This window comes from Podarcis melisellensis (assembly GCF_964234715.1).
Source record: "Podarcis melisellensis genome assembly, chromosome: 7".
Classification (NCBI taxonomy): Eukaryota; Metazoa; Chordata; class Lepidosauria; order Squamata; family Lacertidae; genus Podarcis; species Podarcis melisellensis.
Genome location: NC_138539.1, coordinates 91,020,228 through 91,035,979, shown reverse-complemented (window position 1 = coordinate 91,035,979; position 15,752 = coordinate 91,020,228). Strand labels below are relative to the sequence as shown.

At 42.9% G+C, this 15,752-nt stretch overlaps 1 protein-coding gene and 1 long non-coding RNA gene across 3 annotated transcripts in view; both read left to right on the top strand.

Annotated features, from left to right (window-relative positions):
* LOC309373639 overlaps positions 1 to 15,752 on the top strand; it is a 101,210-nt gene that overhangs the window by 32,105 nt on the left and 53,353 nt on the right. The window lies entirely within an intron of this gene.
* The window catches only part of TENT4A (terminal nucleotidyltransferase 4A), a 35,018-nt gene that overhangs the window by 16,526 nt on the left and 2,740 nt on the right, over positions 1 to 15,752 (top strand). For both annotated transcript variants that reach the window (XM_081917809.1, XM_081917808.1), the window contains exons 5-11: positions 7,196 to 7,303; positions 9,832 to 9,960; positions 11,071 to 11,284; positions 12,918 to 13,044; positions 13,385 to 13,485; positions 13,696 to 13,862; positions 15,358 to 15,516. In XM_081917809.1, coding sequence (XP_081773935.1) covers positions 7,196 to 7,303; positions 9,832 to 9,960; positions 11,071 to 11,284; positions 12,918 to 13,044; positions 13,385 to 13,485; positions 13,696 to 13,862; positions 15,358 to 15,516 — 1,005 coding nt within the window. The remainder of the gene's footprint in view (positions 1 to 7,195; positions 7,304 to 9,831; positions 9,961 to 11,070; positions 11,285 to 12,917; positions 13,045 to 13,384; positions 13,486 to 13,695; positions 13,863 to 15,357; positions 15,517 to 15,752) is intronic.

Here is a 15,752-nt window from a genome sequence, read left to right as displayed (position 1 = left end):
AAAGGCCACTGAACTAGCAGAACTAGGAAACAACTCTCACCTTTGTCCCTAGCTCGCTGGAGATCATCAACCAGCACGACCAAGGCAGTTTCAGTCCCATGATGAGGCCTGAATCCTGATTGGAAGGGATCCAAATGGTCTGCATCCTCCAGGTGTGCCTGGAGTTGTTCAGCAACCACTCGCTCAATCACCTTGCCCAAGAATGGAAGATTTGAGACTGGGCGATAGTTGGCCATACTGGCCAGGTCTAAAGATGGTTTTTTAAGAAGCGGTTCAATGACCGCCTCTTTCAGCGGATCTGGGAATGTTCCCTCACAGAGGAAAGCATTCACCACCCCGCAGAGCCCATTGCCCAGCCCTTCCCGGCTTGCTTTTATTAGCCAGGATGGGCAAGGATCAAGGAGACTGGTGGTTGGTTTCTCGCGTCCAAGCAGCCTGTCCACATCCTCGGGGGTAACGGATTGAAATTGATTCCATGCAACTTGACCAGACAGGACTCTAGCACTCTCCCAACCCAGCCCTGCTCCCACGGTGGTGTCTAGCTCCTTCCGAATATGAGTGATTTTATCTGCAAAAAACTTTGCAAAATTGTTGCAGGAGATCTTGGGGTCTTTACAAGTCCCTGGTGGTAAAGGTGGTTCCGTTAAATTGTGGACCACCTGAAAGAGTCTCCTGCTACTATTTTCTGCAGATGCAATAGAGGCGGTGAAGAAAGTCTTCTTTGCCGTCGCTATCGCCACTTGGTAGGCTCAACGTTGAGCTCTAACCTGTGTCCGGTCAGATTCGGAGTGAGTTTTCTGCCACCGACGCTCTAGCCGTCTCAGCAATTGTTTCATTGCCCTCAGATCCGTGGAAAACCACGGGGCTCTCCGGGCTCCATGCAATCGGAGAGGGTGCTTTGGAGCCAGACAGTTGATAGCCCTGGTTAACTCCGCATTCCAGCGGGCCACCAGAGAATCAGCTGAAAGGCCATCAACATTGGATAAAGAATCCCCTACCACTCTCTGGAAACCATTTGGATCCATTAAGTGGCGGGGGCGGGCCATCCGAATTGGTCCCACCTCCCCGCAGAGGGGAATAGTCGCGGAGAAGTCCAGTTGCACCAGGAAGTGGTCTGACCATAGCACTTCTTTTGTTTCACTTTTACTTAGTGTCAGATCACCCACGTCACTAGAGGTGAACACCAGGTCTAAGGCATGTCCATGACTATGAGTTGGGCCAAACTTATTCAGGGACAGCCCCATGGAAGCCATGCTTTCCACGAAGTCCCGAGTGGCCCCTTGTAAGGTCGTGTCGGCATGGATGTTAAAATCCCCTAGGACAACCAAGCTAGGTGTCTCCAGGAGAACATCCGCTGCGACCTGAAGCAGCTCGGACAGGGAATCCTTGGTGCAGCGGGGAGGTCGGTACACCAAAAGAAATCCTGTACTGCCCTTATTGCCCAACTTCCAGAATATGCACTCAGAAAACTGAGTCTTTCCAGTAGGACGCCTGATGCAAGCTAATGACTTCCTAAAAATCACTGCAACCCCCCCTCCCCGCCCACATGACCTGGGTTGCTGTGCGTAAGAGAAACCTGGAGGGCAAGCGGTGGCAAAGACAGGCCCATCTGCTTCTTCCAACCAGGTCTCTGTCACACATGCCAGGTCAAATCCTCCATCCACAATCAGTTCATGGATGGCAGTGGTTTTATTCATCATTGACCTGGCATTACACAGCAACACCTTCAGGTCATGTGGGCTTCCCCTGTTGATTCCAGTATCCATCCGGTCAAGGCCAGACCCGGAGGCAGGGATAGTCCTCAAACTACGACTAAACCTGACTCCTCGGTAATGACATGGTCTGGTCTTAGCGTAACTCCTCCTCCTGCCCATGATCACCGAGATCGGATGTCCCAGTGCTCCCCCCCCCCCGTGGAACTTGTCCCAGCCATTGTGTTGGCTGGGGCCCCACTCCCAGGCAGCCCTAATCCCGCCCTTTAAAAACAAAGCACAAACTATACAGAACCAATAAAGCAAAAAACAAAAACAGAACAATTATACTAAAATTAATCCCCAACCAAATATCCATCCCACCCCCCCACCCCCCAACAAAGGAAAAAAGGAAAAAAAGAAATAAAAATTTAAATTGCCACCAACTGCTTGAGGACATTTTAAAACACATGAACCACTTGGAACAGGGAAGCAATGGCAGAACACTTCCCACACTTCCCCAAAAGTTTGTTCCAAATAAGGGCCTGGGCCACGCCCCCTGGGCCAGTTGGAAAAGGCCCTGGAAGGGAGCAGGCCCTGCAGTCCTCACCACAGCCGATTGTTAAAACAGCTAATTGAAACATTCAAATCAGCATTTTTTATCTTTTGTAACTAGACATGCCTGAGGAGCACATAAAAACTGTATTTAACGTATTATTTGAATTATTTTTAAAATTTTAGGATTATTTTATAGTAATTTGGTTACTTATTTTATAATCCATTTTGCAATTATTGATGTGCAGAAAATACCAGATGTAGAGTTAAGCTTGTTTTGGTTATCCTGCATCTTTTCTTTGAACATTGCATCAAGTAGACTTCCTTCCATTTACCCATCAATGACCTGAAACCTCTTGTAAATTTCTTCAGCAAAGCTACTACTTCACATTCATTGTTCAAATATAGATCTCATTGATTAGCAGCACTTCAAAAAAAACAAAACATTTTTCTTTTCCTTTCTTAGTTCAAAATAACTTGCAAATATATTTCATATTTCCTTAAAAATGCTTCCCTTTTGGAAACTTCCTTGTAGTTTTCTCTTTTGTTGGACTTCCTATCAAATTCCCAGTATTGCAATTGATTCATGGCTATCACTGTTTATGACTGTCACTGTTCACGAATATGTTCTCCACAAATTTAATAAATAACAACAACAACAACAACAACAATAATAAATAAAAATAAAAGTTGCTTGCAGTTTTCATTATCTTGATTAATTCTTCCAAATTAGCTCACCTCATTATATGTGGTCCAAATAACCCAAAACATAAGTGTTACGTTTCTGTTATTATTCAGACTGATCGCTCAATAGTTAAGTTTGTTATAATCATTTGTTCATGTGATACAGATATACTCTACATGCCAACTTGAGAACCATTTCTGGGTCCTGATATAAAATCTTCAGTCCTACCAACCATAAACTTAGCCATTTGTTTGCCTTTGTCTTGTTTGATTTTTCGTCCATGAGTTAAGGTCCTGACAACTTCGCTGACAAATGGTGTTCAGTGTCTATACTGCCCCCAGCTTTGCTGATGCTGACACTGGAAGATTCCTCCTGGCACATGCTAGGCTGCCTTTAGTCTTTGAGTCATAGCTTCAGAGGATTTGCAATAGTTAGCACACTTCCCAGACACATCTAGTTTGTAGGCTGCCTTTGTTTTGATGGTGCCTTGGGGCTTTAGTCCTTATTGTCTTAGGTAAAGGTAAAGGTACCCCTGCCGGTATGGGCCAGTCTTGACAGACTCTGGGGTTGTGCGCCCATCTCACTTAAGAGGCCAGGGGCCAGCGCTGTCCGGAGACACTTCCGGGTCACGTGGCCAGCATGACATCGCTGCTCTGGTGAGCCAGAGCCGCACACGGAAACGCCGTTTACCTTCCCGCTGGTAAGCGGTCCCTATTTATCTACTTGCACCTGGAGGTGCTTTCGAACTGCTAGGTTGGCAGGCGCTGGGACCGAGCAGCGGGAGCGCACCCCGCCGCAGGGATTCGAACCGCCGACCTTTCGATCGGCAAGTCCTAGGCGCTGAGTCTTTAACCCACAGCGCCACCTGCGTCCCATCCTTATTGTCTTACTGTGTCATTTTTTCTGAAGTTAAGTGGTCAAATTATACATCTCCAAATTTGTTTTGAAATGCTGGTAATATTGGTAGGTCCAAGGGTTAAAAGGTTCAGTCCATCACTTGAACTCTCAGTAAACAGATACAGATTCTGTATTTAGACTAGAGCATCACTGTAAATGAGCTGGTGTTTGATGCCGTAATAGTAAATGTGCTTGGGAGTTAGATAGAGCCTGTGGTGTGAATGGACATGTACCCTGTTTTTTAAAGATTTCTATGTCTAAGACACCAAATCTTGAGTTTTGGTGTAAGAAACCTGGTTGTACATGAAACTCTCAGCAGGTGATTCAACTCTGATCCTGTTTTATTTGGAGAGAGTGACTTTAAAAGTGGTGGAAGATTATCTTACCCAGGGGATTTCTTTTTTCAAAGACAGCATGGTGAATCTTCAAACTCTTTGTCACCCTGCCTCATAACAAAAACTAATAAATTATGCAAACCCCCATGTTTACTTTATTAAAATATTAATATCCCACTTTTTAAACTTACAGTGAGACGCACAGTGTAGTTGCTAACAACATAGACCCAGCTTGCATGCTGTGTTGAACTAATGGCTTAACATGAGTGAGCAAAAGTATGAGTTCTCAGAGTGGAGATTGCAGCTGCAGCACTCTTCCCCCATTTGGTGTTATTCTTTCCAGGGCTAAGCTGTGTTTGACTTAATGTTATGTCTGAAGCAGCACTTGTGCTTTGCCTCGCTCTAGAGCGTGTGTTGGCAAATTAAGGCCCGCGGGCTGGATCCGGCCCAATAGCCTTCTAAACCCGGCCTGCGGCGTGGATCTGCTTGTTTGGCTGCGCCAGCGTGCGCATTCTTTCCCTCTCCCTCACACGGTGGCGGTGGCACCTCCTCCTCTCTCCTCCTGACTTCTCCCCACCCTGTGGAGGAAAGGGGCTGGACTTTGATTGGTGCCAGCAGCATTGTTTCCCCCTCATTGGTGCCAGCGGCTTTCTTTCCTCCTCCCTCCCTCCTTCTGGCTTCTCTGCGCCGCCATTACTAAGCCAAGATCACCAGGGAGGGAGGAGGAGGAGGAGGGATGGGGCCAGGCTGCGAAGAGGTGACAATGAGCTGCCGGAGCTGAGCAAGAGTCCCCGGAATGGTGCCTTTGGGAGAATCAGAGACTGAGGTACGGAGGAAAGAACCGCTCCTCCTTTCCAGCTCCCACCCCACTCCCCACACACAACTACACCCAGCCCCATCAGCTGCCAGTTCCGAGGAGGGCTGGGGCCGCCGCCAGCAGCAGCAGCAGCAGCAGGAACTGCTGAGTGGGTGAAAGAACTGGGAAGACCAGGGCTGCCTTTTCTCCTCCCCCCTGCCTTCCTTCCTCGCCTCCCGTGCTTCCTTCCTAGCTTGCTCTGGTCCCTGACAGGTGATGATGGCCTGAGCCGGCGGGGAGGGTCGGAGGCTGCTCTACCAGGCTCTGGTGCTGGTGGTGGCGGCTGCCAGCTGGTCACGGATCCCCCACAGAGGGAGGAGAATGAGGAAGAGGAGAGGAGATGGCAAGGAAAGGGGCAGCATACCTCCTCTTTCCTTTTGCTGCCTGACCCCCCTTCATGCTTTCTGTTTTTTGTTTTTTTTTAATAACCACAGGTCTTCCGTTCTTGCCTTTCTCTCCCACACCCCGCATCTCATTTCTTTTCTTCTTCCCCAATCTTGCCACAGCAAACTTTCCTCTCAGGCGCAAGTGGCCTCCTCTTTCCCCTCCAACCTTTCCATAACTCCATAGGGTGGATAGCAGGACTTTCGGAAACAGCGGTAGGAGGCAGGCCAGTGTGGTGCTGGTTGCAATTCTTTCGTGTTCTTTCTTGCCTGTGTAAAAAACAAACCCCCCACCCCATATTTAGCAGCAAGTTTCAGGGGCAAGCCAACCCATTTTCCTGCTAGAATAAAAACTTTTTGGTCTGACATTTGAAGACTATGTGGGAAACGACCAGTCTGATCACTCAGGTCAGGGTGACCCAGCAGAGATAGCTCTACCAAATACCTACCAACTGTATCTGGTGGCGGGACACAAAACAATGCCTCCCCAAAACTTTGAGTTAAATAGACATATTCATACACTAAGTGATGGTTCTTAAAGCTTAGAGCTTTAAAAACAACAACCAGCACTTTGAATTGGGCTCGGAAATGAACTGGAAGCCAATACAAATTGAATTGTGCTGGTGTTGCATGGTTTACAAAACTGGGACTGATTTATTGAAAGTATTTTTATCCCTTTCTTCAGCAAAAAAGGCTATGAGAACAGCATACAAATATCAGTACTAAGGCAGTCTCAGGCTTATAATCTAATTAAAAAGACTTAACACAAAAGGGGAAAAAGTTTGAGAGAGAGAAGGACAAAAGAAAATTATGCAACTCTGATTGATTATTGATTAGAGATCTAGCTGCTGCATTTCTTTGGCCAGCTGAAATTTCCAGTTACTTTTTTTAAGGCAGCCCCATGTTGCGCGTGTTAATCATGATCTTAATATGTGATCATGACTAGGTCTCCCTTCTCAAAGAATGAGCTCACCAGCCTAAACAGAGCAGAAACACTGTTCAAAACTGCTTCCTCACAACTATTAAATAAATACAATTTAAATCTCCATCCCAAGGTGAGCACCTGAATCTGCACAAGTGTACTGTTCTGATGGTAACACTTTGCAAAGGATGCTGAAGCTCCTTTAAAGTGCCATAAAGGCTGCATACGTTGGTGCCAGTTCAGTGTCAAAAGAAGAACTTGAGGGACGCGGGTGGTGCTGTGGGTTAAACCACAGAGCCTAGGACTTGCTGATCAGAAGGTCGGCGGTTCGAATCCCCGCAGCGGGGTGAGCTCCAGTTGCTTGGTCCCTGCTCCTGCCAACCTAGCAGTTCAAAATCACATAAAAGTGCAAGTAGATAAATAGGTACCGCTCCGGCGGGAAGGTAAACGGCGTTTCCGTGCGCTGCTCTGGTTCGCCAGAAGCGGCTTAGTCATGCTGGCCACATGACCCAGAAGCTGTATGCCGGCTCCCTCAGCCAATAAAGCAAGATGAGCGCCGCAACGCCAGAGTCGGTCACGACTGGACCTAATGATAGGGGTTCCTTTACCTTTATGTTGACAGTAGCAACATTGGCATGGTAAAAGAAGCAGTGCTTATGGGTTGAACAGATACTGGGTAGCTACCTCAAAGCAGTTATTTGCAAGACTTCTCTAGATCATTGTGAAATTAATTTTATTCACTGCACATCATCTGCATTGATGCAAAGTTAAATTGTCCTTGTAAGTCATGCTTGGATATTTTAATTTAAAATAAAAACTGTTGGTCTACTTGTTGGAGTTGGTTGAATGACTGGTTTGAATATCTTTACAGGTACCAATAATAAAGCTTACTGACCAGCAAACAGAAGTGAAAGTTGACATTAGTTTTAATATGGAAACTGGTGTGAAGGCAGCTCAACTTATCCAAGACTACATGAAGGTACAGTCAATAGAAGATAAACAAATTTTGATATTCCCTGATACTTCTATTCCTTTTTGAAATGCAACAATTCATATGGTTACCAGCATTTTTTAACTATGTCATTCAAAGCAGAACAGTCCAGCCAGGCTCAGAGTACACAATTAAACCATTTTACACCCTGCCTCCACCCATCATGGGCTCATTAAAGTTCACCTCTTGGTTGCACTTTTCCCCAACTCTGTGACTCCCTTTATAGGCATGTGCTCCCTAGAAATAATGAAGTAGCATTGTGCAGAATGCACAAGGCTTCATTGCTTTCCCTCAAAGCAGTTGCTGCCAAATCCATCCTGACAAAGCTTTTACATTGTAGGCATGGGCAGTCCTCTGGAGTTCCAAGCATCCTAGGGAACATCTAACACATGGAGAAAAATGACAAAGTTTATGGCAGGCTTCTATATGGATTGCCTGCTAATCTGTGGCAGAGCTATAGCCTCAGGTTGTTGTCTGCAGGAGCTTTTCATTCAAGCATTGGGACATAAAGACTGAGCTTTCTACCATGTCTTTTTATGGAGAGGGTGACAGCTCTTCATCAGACTTTGTTCAAGATGCCACGCCTATTGTGCTAGGAGTAAGGTGACCGCGGACATTCCAGGCCCTCTGAGATTCTATAACTGGATTGGTGGATGCTGGAAACAATTTATCACCTTCTCTTTCAAACTGAGTGCCATTACTAGGGGCAGGTTCCTCTTCTCTCCCTTGTCTGAAATCCAGACATACTGAATCTTGGTCAACATCAAGCACCTGCCATACCCATCAATCATAGAACCAGATTAGTTGTCCAAAATATTGTTTGGTATTTTCTCTTGTTTCATGGTGCAAAAATAAAATAACTTTTTTGCAACTACTTCTGGACCTCAAGTTGCGTGCCGAGGCACCTGAGCCACAAAGTTCCCAGGAGAACAATAAAACACGCTGACAAAAAGTATTTTGGTTTATGGGTTCAAATAGGCCACAACTTTATTGGCTACAGACTACCTTGACTCCTGCCTGTCTGCAGGGAGTCCCCTTAAGGATAAACCACTAATAGGAGGTGTGCTATGACTTATATCAAAGAGGGGCACCCCGAGGGGTCCCTGTAGGGGCTGTGACATGGCCCGAGCCCCCGTCCTGCTTTGGACAGGATTCACACCCTGGGTCCCTTTAGCATACCTTTACTGACGAGCGGTTGGCGAAGGCTACAACTGCAATGCTGCCCACCAGGAAAAAAGTGATTGGACTTCCTGAAAATCTCTGGTCAATAAAATGGATAATTTTGGACTGAAAAAATAGCCAAGTCCTCCACCCAGGTGATTTCTTGAGAGCAGTTGACCTCATTCAGGCCTAATTACACATCCCAATCCTCTTAGCCCACTTGTTCTTCCTAAGGCTTCCTTCCACAACTGGGCAATATCTGTATAGTGCCATCCCATTCAGTTCTGTTATTTTCCCCTCCAAGAAGCTCTGGGCTTATACATAGAGGCATTCAGTTTTATTCTCTACTGCCCTATGAAGTAGATAGGCTAAACTGCAGTCATTTAACAAAGGCTTTCTGTGCACTTCAGGACAGAATAAATTTTGAACCTGCATCTTGCATTTACTGCCAGAGGCATATTTCTTAATAATGCTCTTATGGGTTATCTTCAAGTGAACAGTTTTATCAGTGCCAGTTCATAAGTTGGAGGTAAGCATATCAAGAGTTGGCACTACATATTCACTCAAACCTTGAGCCCCTGATACTGAGAACAATGAATGAACTATACAGTGTAAGTACTCTGTGAACTTTCTACTGCTGTTCTGAAAAAATGGCAAGTTCATACAGCATTTTTCTTTGGGATGAAACAAATTAGTAATCTGGTTTCTTAATGTAAAAAAAAAAATTCTATCTATATCCTGCTGTCCTATGGGGCTCCCAGTGGACCCTTGGGTTTCACCTACTCTGGCTCAGGTGCCTTCAGATTACCCACTAGGCTCGGGAATATTGGCTGAATAAACTAGTACATATTTACAGAAGTTTGTTGCCCTTGAATGATTTTGTATGGATACAGTAAGGTGAATCACTTGTTCACTGCATGTACCATCACAAAGGTCTGTCTTGATTTTTCTGATTCCCTGTAAAATGGAATATTAATTTAAAAAAACACTAATCTCTGAATACTTTCTAAGGTTTGGTGGATGTGCTTAGTACAAATACATAGTTCAATTTTTTTAATACATCCTTTCACATCCCTTAACAAGTGCAACTTTCTTGCTAACTGTGTCAAAGTTTGTATTTTTGGTGTTAACCGCAGTTCTTGATGCCTTACTGACACTTATATTTTTGTAGGTAATAAATATGAATTTAAGGAAAATACGTTAGCTCATTCACAAGAATGTATAAAGGCTTTTTACTCCCATTATTCTTTTGGGGGTTTTTTTTGTAGAAATCTTTTGTATTTTATAGTAAATAATGATAAACGTATCACCTAGAACTTGTCTTACAGAAAATTAACTGTTCTTTTCATTTGCAGAAATACTCATTGCTGCCTTACTTGATTTTAGTATTAAAACAGTTCCTCCTTCAAAGGGATTTGAATGAAGTTTTTACTGGTGGAATTAGCTCTTACAGCCTAATTTTAATGGCAGTTAGCTTCCTACAGGTATGTGATTTGGTACTGTCAGTCTTGAAGAATTCTTTACAAATTTTTGGTTAGCAATTAATGTTTATTTACCTTTATATGATTTTTTCGCTTCAAAACCTTTTGTATTGGCTGTAGATTTTACTTTATTAGTGTGTAATTCCTGCAAGAGTTCTGTCCAAAAAGCAACAAAAGGCTATGGGATAAAGACAGTAGAATCTTTGTGTAAAGTGGGCTGAGAAACATGATGCTGTTCCGCTGTAAACTTTCACTCCTCCACAGATTTTGTGTGTATGGTGCAAATGTTGACTCACGTTAGCCCCAGCCAGCATGGCTAGTGGTCAGGGATGATGGGAGCAGGAATCCAACAATAGCTGGAGGATGCTGTTTGGGCTATCCTGGGGTTAAGGATAGAGTTCATGTAGTTGTGTAATCATTTTTCAGTGCTGCCTCATACTGCATAACTTTTCAAATAGCAGTAATTGAATGGTTTGTATTTCACATGGCATGTTTCTTATGAATAAAAGATAAAGGGACCCCTGACCGTTAGGTCCAGTCGCGAATGACTCTAGGGTTGCAGTGCTCATCTCACTTAACTGGCTGAGGGAGCCAGGTACAGCTTCCGGCTCATGTGGCCAGCATGACTAAGCCGCTTCTGGCGAACCAGAACAGCATACAGAAACGCCGTCTACCTTCCCGCTGAAGCGGTACCTATTTATATACTTGCACTTTTATGTGATTTTGAACTGCTAGGTTGGCAGGAGCAGGGACCGAGCAACTGGAGCTCACCCCGTTGCGGGGATTCGAACTGCCAACCTTCTGATCGGCAAGCCCTAGGCTCTGTGGTTTAGACCACAGCGCCACCTGCATCCCTTCTTATGAATAAATGTACGTAATTAATTTGAACTGGACTAGTTATGATACCTTCTTGTAGCATACAATTTTTTGAAAGTCTATCTCCTAAAATCTTAAAGTGAGAGAAGACTATCTGATATTAAAGAAGTTGAGGTTATTTTTGGTTGTTGATAGTTAATGCTCATTTCCAACTTTAAATGGTTCGCCATAAAGATGACAGAAGTATAAATGATCACATACACCAGCATAATAAAACTGCTATTTTTCTTCTTGTAGTTGCACCCAAGAATTGATGCTAGAAGACTGGAGGAAAATCTTGGAATGCTTCTAATAGAATTTTTTGAACTCTATGGAAGGAATTTTAATTACTTGAAAACTGGTATTAGAATAAAAAATGGAGGCGCCTATATTGCCAAAGAAGAAATCATGAAAGACATGACCAATGGATATCGACCTTCCATGTTATGTATTGAAGATCCTCTTCTGCCTGGTGAGATAGCAAGCTGCTTCATATTTTTCCATTAAGAATGCAGATTTAACACAGAGTTTAAAGGTTATCTGAGGAAATCCTTCAAATGGGTGCTCCTGTTACTTGTTTTAAATAATCATTCAGAAATAAGCCCTAAACCTTGCCTTGATCTTGTGATTTCTTTCCGCCATCAATTTTGTGTGTGTTTTCTTACCCCACTGTTTTTACTATCATATAATACAAAGAGATTAGTAGCAGAATGTAGTATATTTTTAATGTTTTAAATGGTGCTGCTTTTTTTTTAAGACGCCTGAGACCAGAATTTCCCTATTTTCTGTATCCATGGCTGCAAGAATTTCCATATAAGGGCTTAGTAAATCAGTTTTTATATCTTTTCCTTTTCATCCTGTTGCATTTGACTTTTCTGGGGCAAAATTATGGACCTAAACACTGCATACTAAGTTTTGTGAAGCATCCCACAATAATAGGGAAGGAGTTAGGGTCCTCAAGATTTGAAAATGCAATAATCCTCTGCTGAGCAAATTGAGTGTTCTCCTAATTTGACCACTTTCACCTTCAGTTGCTGCTAGGCATGAATGTAGCATGAGCCTTGTAAATGACACACAGGTTTGATCTGCAGTGTAGACTATGACTGGAAGTTTCCTACCTTAACGTTCTTGCGTAACAATGCAATTTCCCTTACTGCTGGTTCCTTGTTGCTCTGCACCGCACTCTGGTGTCACATTTTAATAACACATTATTAACATTACAATCAAAACGTAATACAGTGGTACCTTGGGTTAAGAACTTAATTCATTCTGGAGGTCCATTCCTAACCTGAAACTGTTCTTAACCTGAGGTACCATGGAGCTAATAGAACCTCCAGCTGCTGCTGCGCCACCGCTGCACATTTTCTTTTCTCAGTCTGAAGCAAAGTTCTTAACCCGAGATACTATTTCCAGGTTAGCGGAGTCTGTAACCTGAAGTGTCTGTACGGTGGTACCTCAGATTACATACGCTTCAGGTTACAGACTCCGCTAACTCAGAAATATTACCTCGGGTTAAGAACTTTGCTTCAGGATGAAAACAGAAATCATGCAGCGGTTAGCTAAAGTGGTGCTTCAGGTTAAGAACAGTTTCAGGTTAAGAACAGACCTCCGGAACGAATTAAGTTCTTGACCCGAGGTACTGCTGTATGTCTAAATATGTTACGATAACCGTTCCGTAACCATTCCTTAACGTTACAAACCATGAGTGTAGATCCAACCTATCATTTTGTAACCCTGAGCTTCCAACTGAAAAGCGATGTGAATGGAATTTCTTATTTAGGCTGGAAAACAGACTGCTTTAAAATATATGGAAAATGCAATAATTTATAACAATGTGTGTGCGTTGGTCACCAGAACAGTCTGTCCGATAGCAGATCGGGTACCTAGGTGAAGTATGGATCACAATATGTGCAGAAAGTGGTTTGTGTATAAGGACTAAGAACCTCTCCAAGCAGTCACTGCTTGTTTCAAGATTTTAAGGGGTAAATGTATGGGCATTCCAAGGACAACATGGAATCAGAAGTGTCCATTACTATCCAGCTTTAAAAATGATGAACAGGTCTTGTAGGTCAACATTATTTAAATTTTTAATTTAACCGTTATAGGCAACGATGTTGGAAGAAGTTGTTATGGTGCCATGCAAGTAAAGCAAGTTTTTGATTATGCCTACATTGTTCTAAGCCATGCAGTATCACCACTTGCGAGATCGTATCCCAACAGAGATTCGGAAAGGTAACCAATTTGAGTGTGTTAATTGCATGGCTTCTGAAAATCCAACTTTGCACTATTGGTCTTCTTAAATGGCTTCATAACTGGAGATGTCAGCATACAGTACTGTATCCTGAAATGCATGATTAGCTTAATGTAACTGTGCAACTTGTTTCTTTCTCCCTTCCCCCTTCCTCCTCTCGCTGTCTTTCCTCCATTCTGCATGACAAGCTGTTTAAAACTTTCTTTGTCAAAATGAAGCAAGATTGTGTGTATGCAAGCCTTTATCTACAAGGGCTCTTGATTGCAAACTTCTATCCGTAAATCAGTGTAGATTTCTTATGTAGGTCACTATTTCTTCCAGTACCTTAGGAAGAATCATCAAAGTGACACAGGAAGTGATTGACTACAGAGCTTGGATTAAGAAGAAATGGGGAAACAAAGCTAATTTGTCACCTGATCTTGGTGAGTAAAGGATTTGAAGTAAAAACTCACATCAAAATTTCAATTAATTTTAACCACATCTTGGTTTGATGTGATATCTGAAGTGAGCATGTGGATCATGGCTAAACCCTGCAGTAAATCTCATAATTGCATAATATCGCTTGTTTACAGCAAGGGACTGTGAAAGGTTATTTATTTGCAAACAAAACTGATAAATGTGTATGCTTACAGGTATTCCAATGAAAGGGAGAGAACCAATATCTGCATGTAATGTAGTCCAGAATGGTGATGCTGAATCGGCATACAGCCAGCCTTTGGCTTTGTCATTTACTGGTACTCAGCAGCTGTCATCAGGCTCATCTGCCTCTTCCGTTTCTTCTCTTTCTGGCAGTGATATTGTAAGTCCTATTCCTCCCCCCTTGAAGCTGTTTTCTATTTGTTTATTCCTTTTTTCTGACTGTAATTTGGTATATCTGTGTAAGATTGCAATAGGACTTCCGTAACTTTTGTTGAAACTAACTGAGCTTGAAACTTTTCCAGTTACCGTATTTTTTGCTCTATAAGACTCACTTTTTCCCTCCTAAAAAGTAAGGGGAAATGTGTGTGCGTCTTATGGAGCGAATGCAGGCTGCGCACCTATCACAGAAGCCAGAACAGCAAGAGGGATTGCTGCTTTCACTGCATAGCTGTTCTGGCTTCTGAGAAATTTTTTTTCTTCCTTGTTTTCCTCCTCCAAAAACTAGGTGCGTCTTGTGGTCTGGTGCATCTTATAGAGCGAAAAATACGGTACATTGCTGTTCTCTAAAACTTGATCATGCTGTATTTTCAGAAAGATAAAATGCCTATGTCACCTTAACTGTCATAATGACATTTAATGTTAAATCAATCTTTTAATAAGAGAGAAAATAATTTTATAGTTTTTAAAAAAGAAAACCACACAGAAACACTTAAATGAAAGAGCATTATAGCACCAATTAAAGTAATTAGTTCTTAAAAACCTTGCTTCCTTTCTGTTGCAGCCATTTTAGCTCTGTATTTTATGTATTTGGTGTCTCAAAATGCTTCTTAACTTTAAAATGTTTCCCAAGTCCTGAACAACACCATTGAATTTAAATAGGTAAATGTATTAAAGCACATGAAATAACAGATTTAAAAAAGGTTATAAGACAAAGAAAAGTTGTTGCTCATGTGAATTGCACCTTTCTTGCCTATACAACTATATCATCCTCATTAGTATGGACAGAGCATGGCAGGTTTTACACTTGTCATGTAAAACCTGTGGTGTAGCAGTTAGAATGTCATGCTAGAACTTGGGAAACCAGGGTTCAAAACCCTACTCGGCCATGAAGATCACTAGGTGACCCTCGGCCAGTCGCAGTCTCTCAGCCTCACCTACCTCTCTGGGTTGTTGTGGGGATTAAAGGAGGAGGGGGAGAACCATGTAGGCCACCTTGAGCTCCTTAGAGAAAGAGGTGGGACAGAAATGCAATATATAATAAAAAATAGTGATCAAGCAATCTCAGGAATTGCTTATTTAAGTCCCAGAACATACAGGGTGTATAGTATATGTAGATATACATATGGTGTCATGTCCTGGGGGAAAGTCCACAGTTCCTGAATCCCCTTTGGATCTTTCCCCAAAGATGATTGCCTTTCTTACAAAGGCTTCCTTGATCTCCAGTGGCATTACAAATTAGTACATTTCTACACCATTCTTGGTGAAAACCACATCTTAAGAGGACTAAGTATCAGCTTCCTGGCATATTTATCATCTTCTGGTGCTTACAGTGCTATTGGTATTTGCTTGTGTGGGTGCTTAAATGAGTAGTAAGCATGTGCTCCTTTCATATTAAAAGAACAACAAACCTATTCCCCCCTTTTCTTTGTCACAAGGATTCAGATACTCCACCTTGCACAACTCCTAATGTGTACCACTTCAATCTCCAAGCACCATCTCAGCTTACAGTTGGTTTACCACCAGCATTGCCTGTGCCAAGTGGTAAAACTCAGTCTGTGCCTGCAAGAACATTGATTATGACTACTAATAATCAGGTATGGACTATATGATGGAAGTTGTCCCATTGGATAGTGGTGATGGTGGAGCAGAAAGTCAGTTCGCTCGCAATACTATTCTAAAATGGATTTTCTTGAAGCATTTTGTTTATATCTTACTGTCTGCAGTTTGCATCTCTTCCGGTCACACATGTGGAAACAGCTGTATGAGTCTGGCCTTGGTGAATTGCTAGGAGACAAAACTTAGTAAAAGAATTTGGTAAATTTGCAATTTA